General features: G+C 40.0%; 1 protein-coding gene and 1 long non-coding RNA gene across 3 annotated transcripts in view; one reads left to right on the top strand and one right to left on the bottom strand.

Annotated features, from left to right (window-relative positions):
* Positions 1-3,010, bottom strand: part of LOC120600110 (uncharacterized) — a 30,973-nt gene extending 27,963 nt beyond the window's left edge. For both annotated transcript variants that reach the window (XR_005652103.1, XR_005652102.1), the window contains exon 1: positions 2,927-3,010. This is a non-coding gene — a long non-coding RNA (uncharacterized LOC120600110). The remainder of the gene's footprint in view (positions 1-2,926) is intronic.
* Positions 3,011-3,095: 85 nt separating this feature from the next.
* Positions 3,096-12,121, top strand: part of MAP2K6 (mitogen-activated protein kinase kinase 6) — a 109,432-nt gene continuing 100,406 nt past the window's right edge. The window contains exon 1 of the mRNA XM_039859226.1: positions 3,096-3,406. Within this exon, the coding sequence (XP_039715160.1) occupies positions 3,391-3,406 (16 nt within the window). The 5' untranslated portion in view covers positions 3,096-3,390. The remainder of the gene's footprint in view (positions 3,407-12,121) is intronic.

The raw sequence follows: 12,121 nt of genomic DNA, 5'->3' as shown, positions 1-12,121 counted from the left end.
GAATCTAGTTTTTCTAGGTTAGCCATGGTCATAGATCCTCTCCTCATCCACCCATTCATTATTTCAGCATGCATTTGAGTGCCTATTATACGCTAGATATTGAGCACTGGGAATGCAGAGCAAAGTCTCCGATCTGCAGTAGTTCAGTCTTCTGGGGGAGATGTATACATAAATGAACACCTGTCAGCCTTATGACGAGTGTTAGGGGAGTGGTGTGTGCAAGGTGCTGCCGATTCAGAGAATACACTTCATTCACACCGAGGGTGGTCATAGGGCGATGCACCACAGAGGCCAAAAGAAAGTGCCATCTAAACCGAATCTTCAAGGATGAATCAGAATGAGTGAGAGAGAAAGGGAAAGGCTCACCAGGTAGAGGGAGCAAGGAGGGAGAAAACCCAGCTTCTGGATATAGATCAACACAGGGTGTGAATTGACTCTGGAGAGGAAGCGGGGGTCAGGTCTTGGGGAGCCAATTATACCATGCCAAGGAGTTTGGAATTGACCTTGAAGGTAACTAGAAGGTAACTAGAAAGTGTGTCAAACTTGCATTTTAGAAAGATTGGAAGTACAGAAAATTACAAATACAGAGGATTTGAAATAAGAGCACAGGCCACCTCAAGACAAACACCGGATGTACTGTCTAGTAAAAGGACAATCGTGCCAGATTTCAGTCTTGCGGATCCTGTCATGGGAGGCATTCTTCTCCTAGGAAGAATGCCACAAACTGGCAAGAAGAGAAAAGACCCACGACCATACAGAGGGACAGCCCCCTCCTCCACCCAGGAATGTGGGCAGATAAAACCTTTTACCACCAAGGCAAGAAGAACAACTTTTTCTTCTGGAATCTAGGAGAGGTTGAGTTCCTATGGAAATTCAAAATATATTTTTCCCAGAAAGAAAAATGGTAAATTTTGCTATTTTAAAATACATGGTTCAGGTAATTTATTGCATAGGTGTGTGTTGAGTGTATCTGTGCACTGGCTGTTGAACATATTGTTGTTTCTATGGGAATATGAATTACACATCGACTTTCAGAACACAACCCATCTGCCAGCTGTAAACCACGCATGCCTTTGCAGAGACTGTACAAGCACAAATGACAGTAGCGAAATGCTCCAGACAAGTCGTGATTAGAACTCTTCCATAGAGAAGGGAGTATGGGGCAATTTAAGAGCAATGCTGCCGACTACATAAAATGCAAATCGAAGTGAGCCCTATGCAGCTATTCAGGCCCTCCCAGGGCTAAGCTGCTCCAGTAGCTATCCTAGGGCCTGGAACATATCAGGTGCTCCATCAATGCTTGGAAAAGGGAATTAGATACACCGAAATGGTCTCCACGCCCACATGCCTCCTGGTTAAAGGAGACTTGAAAAAAATGCTGGTTCCATGAAGCAATGAGACAGGGCATGCAAGAAAGCGAGCGACAGACAGCATGGATTTGCCCAGGACGGTGAAAGAGAGTGAGCTAGTAAGTCCCTACATCTGTGCTCAAGGGACAGAAACCCCTTCCTCTTAGGAGCAGAGCTGATGTAAACATGAGATGTCCTGATTAATTCTCAATGTCAGTAGAGAGCAACTTAACTTCGTGTTAGTTCCATGACCTGTTGCATTCTTTGTCTTAAGAGCTGATTTGCTGATTGTAGCTGAAACATGGAGGCCTCCTTCTTTCTGATTCATCCATTACCCAGAAAGCCCTAGCTTCCTAGAATTCTTCAAACTTTTCATCAAATCTAGCTGAATCTTCTTTCAGAGTGCCTCTATTTCACTGATGACCTGGCCTATCTCTTGCCTTTCTGTGTCAACCTACCTCGATCGGTGAGGGAAAATTTATCTTCTTAAAAAAATGCATTGATTTAAGCCCCTTTCTCAAAAAACACTTTCACCGCCTTTCAGATACCCGGGGAATAAAGTCCAAACCATTAACCTGCCTTTAAGGCCCTGCAGAGTCCTCACCTGTAAATCCGCCCCGCCCCTACAATACCACTTCTGTATACAAGTAACAAATCCTTAGGGTTCCCTGAATAGGCTGTCCTCATTCCTCCTCCGTGCTTGGCTCATACCTCAGAAGCCTAAAATCCCTAATTCCTCCCTGTCTACTTTAAAAGCACACTTCTGGGGCTGGTCTCAGTGAAGCAGAAGTCTGACCTCATTTCAACCTCCGCTCCCACACTCCTCCCCATTTCTTGCATGGAATTATTCTATGCATCTCTGGTTTCCTTGTGAAGGGGGAGACTCTGTCCTGCACTACGTTGCTACCCATCCCCTAACCAATGGATGACAAATGGATGACCCTAAGCCCCTAGAAAGACGCCCTGGCATACGTCAGGAGCTCAACAAATGTGTTAATTTTGAAGATATTCAAGATACTTGACTTTGTAAATTTGAGATTACCACCCACTTTCTCCCCTAAGTCGGGGACTTTCCTCCCCCCCAGGTGAGAAAAAAGCATCTAAGTATTTTAACTTTGATAAAGTTAGCTTTGATATATAAAAAGCAAAGCGGAACTTCCTCTTTAACCTTTCAAGAAATGAGAACTCCCCAAACCCACTCTCCCACTCCGCCCTCACTAGTGAATTTTAGATTCCTTTAAAATCACCGCCCTGGGTCACTTCTTACAAAATAAAACTCTGCATCTTTGCAGTTGCAAAGGTAACCTTACCTCTCTCTAGCCAGCCAAGTCACCAACAAATTCCCCAAGCGAGAAAAAATGTTTTTAAAAATGGAGGTGTGAGCGTTAAAACATCTACAGGCAGGAAGAGTACATACAACAGGTGCTCCTGCAAACTCTAAACGCCCAAACGGACCTTCTGATCGAGCCAAAAGCTTTACAGCCAACACGATATGCTTTAGCTGTTGTTTCAGGGGCTTTTCGATAACAAAAACACTCCCTCCCCCTTGGCTTTGCCGTTTTTCGCCCACCACTTACTACAGAGTGCGTGTCTGACTTATCTGGGCAATCTCTGTCGCACCCAGTGAACTCGCTCAGCGACCCGCGCCAACACGTTTCCTTAAATCAGAGCCCAGTGGACTCTGCTCCGGAACTACATTACCCAGCGGCCCCCGCGCCCTTCGCAGGAAGGACGTCTGCGCACAAGATACTCAGTTCCAAGTTTGGAGCTTTTAGCTGCCAGCCCTGGCCCATCATGTAGCTGCAGCACAGCCTTCCCTAACGTTGCAACTGAGGGAAAAAATCACTTTCCAGTCTGTTTTGCAAGGTGTGCATTTCCATCTTGATTCCCTGAAAGTCCATCTGCTGCATCGATCAAGAGAAACTCCACTTGCATGAAGATTGCACGCCTGCAGCTTGCATCTTTGTTGCAAAACTAGCTACAGAAGAGAAGCAAGGCAAAGTCTTTTGTGCTCCCCTCCCCCATCAAAGGAAAGGGGAAAATGTCTCAGTCGAAAGGTAAGAAGAGCCTGTTTGCATTACTTGCAAAAAATGCAAAGGGTTGTGCATGCATTTATGAATGCATGGATGCAATTTTCGCCTAGCGATTGCATTTTTAAGTTTGAGGTTTTCCACAGCTCAGTTGCATTTCCTGTTTAGTATGTGTCTTTTTTTTGCAGACACAGAGAGTTCCTGTAAGGCAGGGCTTGCAGTTCAGCTGTGCATTGACGTTATTTGCATTCTTCTGCTAGGATTACTGAGCTCTTTCTGCCTTTTGCACAGTCAGGAGAGATAGAGCAGGTTGGTAGCGTCTAAATGTGTAATGCTTTATATAATTGTAAAATTCTTTAGTATGCACACATATTATAAGTAATCTTACGTGCAACAGAAATACAAACTTTTAAAAAGTGTGGATGAAGATGAAAGGTAAAACTTGAGTTAAACTAGTAGGAAATTATTGTAATCTTATATTCCTTTGGGAATGAGCTGTTGCTATGCCAGTATTTAGCTAAATTTCCATTGATAACGCTTTGAACATTAAGCAACTTCTGATATTTAAAGGAAGTAAAGGTGAAGTGTGAATAATAACATATTACAAAAGAAAAAGCAGAAAAGTCTTTCTCTTCCGAGATTTTGCACTTTACACTAATTGCTTATTGGCTCACAGTATTGAGAAGCAGCAGTGAAGACACTGATGTTTTATAAGTCTTTCCATTTGGGAGATGCGTTGCATGGGTGGGGGGGATATTGGGAGAAAAACTATACTTTTAAGCGCTATGCTAACATGGGGAGTTTGTTGTTTTATTAACAACCATGATTAAATATTTTAAATGTGTAATTGCATATATTTAGTCAGCTGGAATAGGTCAGAAGTTTAGGGTGATGCTTTTTATGTTTTTGTCCTTTTTCTTAATTTTTTTTTTTTTTTTAACACGGTGTGTTTTGCAGGTTTAATGTCATGTTGGGGAGGGGATTAAAAAATAAAATAAAATCCCTGACATGGTGTCAGAGAGCAGGGGTGCTGTCAGGTGCTCCAGGACCCTAAGTTACTTGTTTCAGAATAAATCCTTTACCAGAGAAAGCATATGGCATATGAGAATGTATGGACTGAAGAGGTGACTTAAGCACCATGTGAGTTAGGCTCCCTGAGGCAAGTGTGCACTATTATAAGTGTGAGGAGTAAGACCTGGTGAGATGAAAGTGTCTCGTAAGCTTTTGCCACTTTTTTTTAGAGTTGTTGAACCACTTTTTAATTCTACCGGGTGGGAATCAATCATACATCTCAGCCTGAGAAGAAAGTGATACGTATTCTCAAGAGTTCAAAGTAGGGATCTGCTTTTCTTTGCGTATTATGGGAGAGTGGATGTCTAAAAAGCTTAAGAGCGCTGAAGAAGCTAGGGATTAGCAATTGGAGGTGTAGAGGTTCGTGAATATGGGGGAAACCTACAGTCTCCTAACTGAGCAGAGAAATAACTCAGAAGGGGCATTTTATGCTTTATATATTAAAGGGGTGGCATCTAGTTATTTTGGTATACGTTCACTCATTCATTTAGTTCAGTTTATGGATAAATATTGCGCTATATATGTGTATGTGTGTATGTATAAGTATGTATACACACGCACACTGCTCAGAGTTTGGGTGCATACAAAAATATTTAAAATGTAGCTTTTTTTTCCTTCAGGGAATTTACCATGTGGTCCGTGAAAGCATGTATTGCTGAAAGAAAGCAAGTCATTATAATACAAGATACTTGCATAGATAGAGAAGAGAAATGGCGAGGTTGGAGTTTACAGATAAAAGAGACCTTCTCTCTGGGAGATAGGAAGATTTCATGAGGGAAGTGGTGTTATAGTGATCTTATCTTTGGACCCTAGAGTCCAAACTAAATCAGGTTCCTGTTTGCATTTTTTGGGCATACTTCGAAGATAGCTCCCTCCTAGCAGAGCAAGTTTTTGAGGTAGGACGCTAAAAGAGATGTTAGCATGGTACCCTTTCATTATGGGTACGCCCATAATAGATCAGGTACTGGTGGTTCTTCAAATCAGTTCCCATTTATCCAAATAGTTTTCTTAATTGGGTCCTGCTTGGAAGGTATATGTGGTGTGGACATGGGTTCCTGTCTAAAGGGGAAAATTATTGATAGAAGTAGGTGATCATTTCAGAAATGGCAAAGGCGCCTTGGCCTGGACTTTAAATGTGGAATTGGCCTCATTTGGCTCCAGTATTCTCAAATGGCCAAGACGTTTTTTTTTTGCAGCACCAAACTTCTTTGTAATACTGTAACCAAATGAAATGGGAGGAAAAGTGAAAGGTGGATACAACCTCATAGCATTGAAGAATTTAACAACATGTTCAATTCAAGGACCTTTACGAACTTTCTAGATCACTATAATTCGGTTTTACAGACCTCTAATTTAAGGCACAGCAGAGGCAAAAGAATTACAGACTCCCTGGGAGCTGGAAGGACTGGGTTACTTCTTTCCAGTCTTACCGACAGAGAGATTCCGAGAAAGAATTTCTTAAAAAGAAATTTTGTTTTCCACTGTTGTAACTTTAGGTGGTATGCTTTTCAGCTTGTTTATATTAGCTGTCTGGGGTTGAGCTGACATTTTTCAAATATTAAAGTGGTAGAATGCCTTTTGAGGAAATCTGAAATGTAAGTTAACAGGAAGGGCACCCAGAAAGTGCAGGAATTCCTGCACTTTACAGGAAGACAGGCTACAGGAAAAATGTGTCATCTACATTACCCTGGAGAGAAAAGCTATTGTTATCAGTCTTAATGATCGGGGGGAAGGGAGGGAGGAAGGGAGAGGAAGGAGGGAGGTCGTCTGGCATCTTCCAGTTCACCTGAAAATATACAAAAAGTTTGACCCTGTTGAAATGTACTCTTTCTCACTTCTCCCTTTATTCACCCTGTAAAAATATTAGTTTATCTTAGTTTAACATAGTAAATATTAGATATTCACCTATAAAAGTAATTTTAAAATAAAACATTCACCTTTCAAAAATATAGTAGTGGATCGGTCGTGCCATGAGAAACGCGTGTCAGTAAGGCATAATGCAGAAGAGTGTAGGAGGGTGATAGGCGAGGACCCTACCACGGGGGTCTTTGCTTGAAATGCATTCCACCCCGGGAAATGAAATGTGTCCATTTCTCATTCTGTGCAAATTCCTTTGTTAGGTTGCACCAGACAGACTTGTCATGCTTAGCCCGTAATCTGAGCCAGTGTGTTTTATAACCTCGTACATCTCAGGACACAAAATCAGAATAGGTACCTTGGGTTTCCTGAGCTTGTTTGTGTTGGTGCAGCATTCAGCTGCATGTCCGCTGCAGGGGCTTTTGGGGGGTCTCTTGGTAGTAATTTAATACTAGAGGAAATGGTTGAGATTCTCATCCCTTTGTTTTTTGCAGATTAGTACTATTATAACTACTTTTCAGTATTTTAAAATCTGGAAGATCTATATGGACTATTTTTAAAACTTAGAAGAAAAATAGTATATAAAAAATGCTTCGTTATAGAAACATTTGAAAACATAGAAAAGGAAAATAGAAAATAAAAATCACTAGTTACTGCAGTGTACATTTAGCATATATTCTTTTGGAGTTTTTAAAGTTCTGTGTATGTATATATATGAATAAATCCCAAATGTGTATATAATTAATGGCTGTTTAGTTACCTTTTGTTTCACTTACTAATATACTGTGAAATATTTGGACATTCATAATATCCAATTCTATTGTATTTCTTTAAATAGAACCTAGTGTTTATTAACTTTTTAAATTAAGGAATAATTAACTTACAAAATTATATTACTTCCAGGGTGTACAGCATGATTCAATATTTGTATGTATTTGGAACTGATCACAAGTCTAGTTAATATTTATCGCCATACATAGTTACAGAATTTTTTTCTTGTGATGAGAACTTTTAAGATTACTCTCTCAGCAACTTTCTAATATGCAGTACAGTATTGTTAACAATAATCACCATGCTGTACGGTCCATCCCCTTGACTGGAAGTTTTATAACTGAAAGTTTGTACCTTTTGACCACTTTCACCCATTTTGCTCCTGCCACCTCCTCCGACCCCATGGCGACTACCAATCTGTTCTGTGTATCTGTGAGCTTGCTTTTATCTTTTCAGATTCCACATAGAAGTGAGATCACATGCTGTTTGTCTTTCTCTGACTTCTTTTACTTAGCGTAATACCCTCAAGTTCCATTTCTGTTGTCACAAATGGCAAGATTTCATTCTTTTTAATGGCTGAAGAATAATCCATTATATATATTACATTTGTTTTAATCCATTCATTTGTTGATGGACACTTAGGTTGTTTCCATGTCTTGGCTATCATAAATAATACTGCAGTCGATATGGGGGTGCCGTTAACTTTCAATACGAGGGATATTGTCATGATGGTCATCCCAGTTCATACATTATTATGTATACTACGGCCTTAGACTAAATTCCATGGATATTCAATTTTCCCCCACTCTCCATTTTCTTCTCTCCCTTTTAAAAATAGGTTTTTAAATTATTGTAAAATGACATGCACTCACTGAAAATAAATTCGAACCAAAGAGAAATCCATAATAAGAAAATAATCACTCCAAGTCATACTACCCAGAGCTAATTATTATTAACTTTTTTGGTGACTATCTCTTTGCATTTGTACATACATACATATAAACATACATATATGTGCTGTTTACACACTGTAGATGACATTTTGCACCTTTATATTCTAACATGTATCTTGGATATCTTTCCATGTTAGTACACATGTATTCTTTTTAACAATTGCTTATTTTAATTGGTAAGAATGTAGCCATTTAATCAATCTCCCATTGGATTTTCACATAGTTTCAATTTCTTTTTTACATCTATAAATGAAACTTCAAAGAATACTTTGAACACATATCTTTGCACATTTGCCCTATTATCTCTTTAAGATGAATTCCTAGAAGAGGAAGTGCTAGGTCAGAGGGCATGGGATATATTGCCAAATTGCCCTTCAGAGAGCTAACATTGTTATTCCCACCAGTGTTTTCAAATGCCTGTTCTCTCCTTTTAAGCATCATGGTAAAAGGTGCCAAATAAATTGCTCTCCAGAAAGGTGATCCCTATTTTACCTCCATCCTGGGTAAAGTAATTTGAAAAAAATTTCTGCCAATTTAATAAAAGGAATTAATGCTTTATTCTCGTTTGCATTTTTTAGTGATAAGTCGTGTTTTTTCCCTTTTTTAAACATTTGCGTTTCATGTATTTGAATTTTCTCATAAAATGTATCTTTAAAATTTTAACTTGGGATCAAATTATTTTCAGAGTTAGCCAGAACATTCCAAAATTGCAAAGCTTAAGTAATCATGGGTTGAAAGTTAGGTTTCATGCATCTAAACAATTTAATTCTATGGTGAATTCTAATTTTAATTTTAACCAAAATGTGTTAAGTAAACATCACATATTTTAGAAACTTATTTTGTTACATTGTCTATAGCTCTCCAGACTCATGAAAAAAAAATAAAAAATAAGAAAAATGTAGTGATCTGATTAAAATTCCAGTTTGGAAAATAACTTATTTCTGGACATTACTGCATTTTCTCTTTCTCTATCTTCAGTTATCTCTACAGGCAAAAGTAGTTTTTCTTTAGTTTCATAAATAATTATTACAGAGCACATGGTTGTGTTATGTGCATCATTGCAGAATAATTCTTTTTTTTTTCCAGCTTCACGTGCAATGTCTAATCATAAAAGTGGTTTACTGTATTTTATTAGACTTTTTAGAAGAATTAAGGCCAAGATCCACTTAGATGACCTCACAAGTTAAATAAGTCAGTCTCACGCTTACCATACTCTTAACATAGCCTTCCTTAGTAAATGTGCTTATAAATGCATCCTGGTATAACTGATAGAATTTAGAGCTATGAAAGGAGTTTAATAGTCCAGTCATCTCTTTTAACAAATGAGCAAACTGATGCCTTGGAGATGTTTTGCCTGAACACAGAGCCAGAAGTAGAACTTATGTTTCTTGATTCTCTGCCCCCAAATTCTTTTCACTAAACCTCACACAAACACTAGTAGTTCATATTTACAAAACATTTTTTTCCTCATGATCTTTAGTATATTTCACATTTTTTGTTTTGTTTGTTTTTGTGGGCAGCAGACTGGCAAGGGGGACCGACGGGACAATCAGTAGGGGTTCTTTTTCTGTGCCCAAGAAATGGCGATATGTTAATCGTGGTGGTGGGTTTTTTTTACCAGTTCTCTGCCAAAGGATATTTTGCAAATGCTCTCATGGTAATTCTCATTGCCTACACTATACAGCTGCAAGTTTTAACCACTGTAATTGTTGTTTGCCTTTTTTGGACAATCTCTCAAAGCCCCTGCAGGGTAGCTAACATTTCTTCTCATACATCTTTGCAACTATCTCCACCTCTTTTCGCACTGTGTTTATAGGCTCAATAAATGTCTGACAATGAAAGTATTTTTCATCAGTAGGAATCTCTATCATTTTTTCCCCCTACAGTTCATAAGAGGTTCGGGGTAACTCAATTATAATGTAATTTTCTTCCTGTGCTTCCTTGCTTACGTTAACATTCCCATTATATCTTTGCTCGATTATTTGGAAGTTGCATGGGTAGCGTACGAAGCAACTTAAGATGGCTAGAGAAGTATCATTTCTCCTACCAATGCCCTCTAAAACAGATTTAAAGGTTGCATGATCCTGGGCTAAATAACTTTCCCTTTAAAAAATATGCAGATGAGTTGTCCAAAGAATCTAATGGGATGAGATTGGAGTGAATTCTTCCATCCCGTGCTGGTCTCAGGAGTGGGTTTGTAAGTTACCTCTGAACGTGAGCCTCTGAAGGGTTGTCAGAGATAATCGGAAAGTTTTTAACAGCTGGCTGCCCTGTGACAAAACAGGGAACTTTGCATGGATAACCCCCAAGTGAAACAATGCTCCACTTCCTCCTCGACCACTGCCCCTGCCACTGCTGCCCCCCTTCCACCCCGGCGATGTTTCCCACTCTGTTGCTTCAGATGGTCTTCCTTCCCTGAGCTGGTCCATACCGTTTGGTATGCTGTCCATAAAACCCGTTCTTTCTACAGTGAGAGGATGTTCGGGTTATAACCTACACGCAGGAAATCTATCATAAATCATGAAATTTGGCCAACTCGGTTTTGAGTGGAAGTGTTCAATAGGCACTGGCTGGAAACCTTGTCGTCTGTTTTATTTTCTACTCTGTACATCCCTCCTTAAATCGAATTGGGATCCACCTATTTATTTATTTATTTTTATAGATCATTGGCTCCAGATTTCGATGCTGATCACAACCCCTACCCCCACACCCAATGCTGTCGTCACTTATTTCATGTCAGCCACTCTTCATGCATTATGCTTTTGAACTTTACATAAATCCTATGGTAACAGATACTGTTATCATTCATTTACAAATGAAGAAACTGAGGCTGAAATCAGTTAACCCACTGGCCCATGGCTGGGTAGCCAGCCAGTAAGCGGCAGAGGCAGAATGCAAAGCCAGGCCTGTTTGACCACAGGCCCCATCCTCATAACCATGGGTCAGCAGATTGCAGCCTGAGGGCTAAATCCAGCCCTACCTGTTCTAAAGTTCAGCCTGTGGGCTAAAATAGTTTGCACATTTTTAATTGGGAAAGAAATCAAAAGAATAACATTCCATGACACATGAAAACTATATAAAATTCAAAGTCAGAGTCAACAAATAAAGTTTTATTAGAACACAGCTATGTTGATTCATTTATATGTTACTCATGGCTGCTCTTCCCCCTGCTGTGGTAGAGTTTAATAGTTGTGATGGAAACCGTCTGTCCCACAAAGCCAAAATATTCATTGTCTGGACCTTTTCAAGAAAAGCTTGATAACCTTGCCCTTTATGACTTGACTCAATCATGGCCTGGAGTCTTTTCATGATGGGGCCCCATATTAACATTCCTCTTCTGCTTTAATTGGAAGTTGTTAACCTGGATAACTACTCACTCGCTCCTCAGCCAGCGACCTCTGGGGCCCACCCACAGGAAACGTCCGAGCGGTGTTTCTCCTGGTTATGAGATTCGTAGGCCATTGCTCATATCCGCCGAACTAAGCTACCAGTCTCCTTTAGCCCATCCTGGGGTCCTTTCCCCACAGCCGCACTCTTCCTGTTTGATTTATAGTTCTTTACCCCGCCCCCCCACCAACATTCCCCTTGAGAAGCTGCTGATTCGTTCTTCTCTTTGTCCCTTCATTCTCCCCTTCTTGATTCTATATTTTGTTTAAAAAGCAAATAAACTAAAAACAACTCTCAAGCCACTACTGATGCCTGGCTTTGCTGATTCTTAGCCTGACCCAGCTCAGAGGTTCCATCCTTTCTTTCGCATGGTGTAAGGTTGAGAAGACAGCCTCCGTGGTACCCAGACGTTTCTCATTTTCATCTCCCACAAAGGTTAGAGCCATTTTCCCACATTGCCCCGCCCAAACCCTGGGGTCGACAGTACTTTTTTGGAGGGTAGGAGTATCCTTTTGCTTACGGAGTCACTTAATTTGTGGATATTGTGCATATTTAGGAGGGAAGGTCAGGGTAAAGTTTCTGAAAATGAAGGAAGGAAAGGGTGAGAGTGGAAGCCACCTGAAGACAGTAGCTTTTGTAGGATGAGCCTAGATCTGTTCGCTGTATCTGGAATGAGGTAAATTTAAGTCACATACGAGGAGTT

Source organism: Pteropus medius, unplaced genomic scaffold (genome assembly GCF_902729225.1).
Source record: "Pteropus medius unplaced genomic scaffold, Ma_sr-lr_union100, whole genome shotgun sequence".
Classification (NCBI taxonomy): domain Eukaryota; kingdom Metazoa; phylum Chordata; class Mammalia; order Chiroptera; family Pteropodidae; genus Pteropus; species Pteropus medius.
This window is presented reverse-complemented; position numbering and strand designations above follow the sequence as displayed.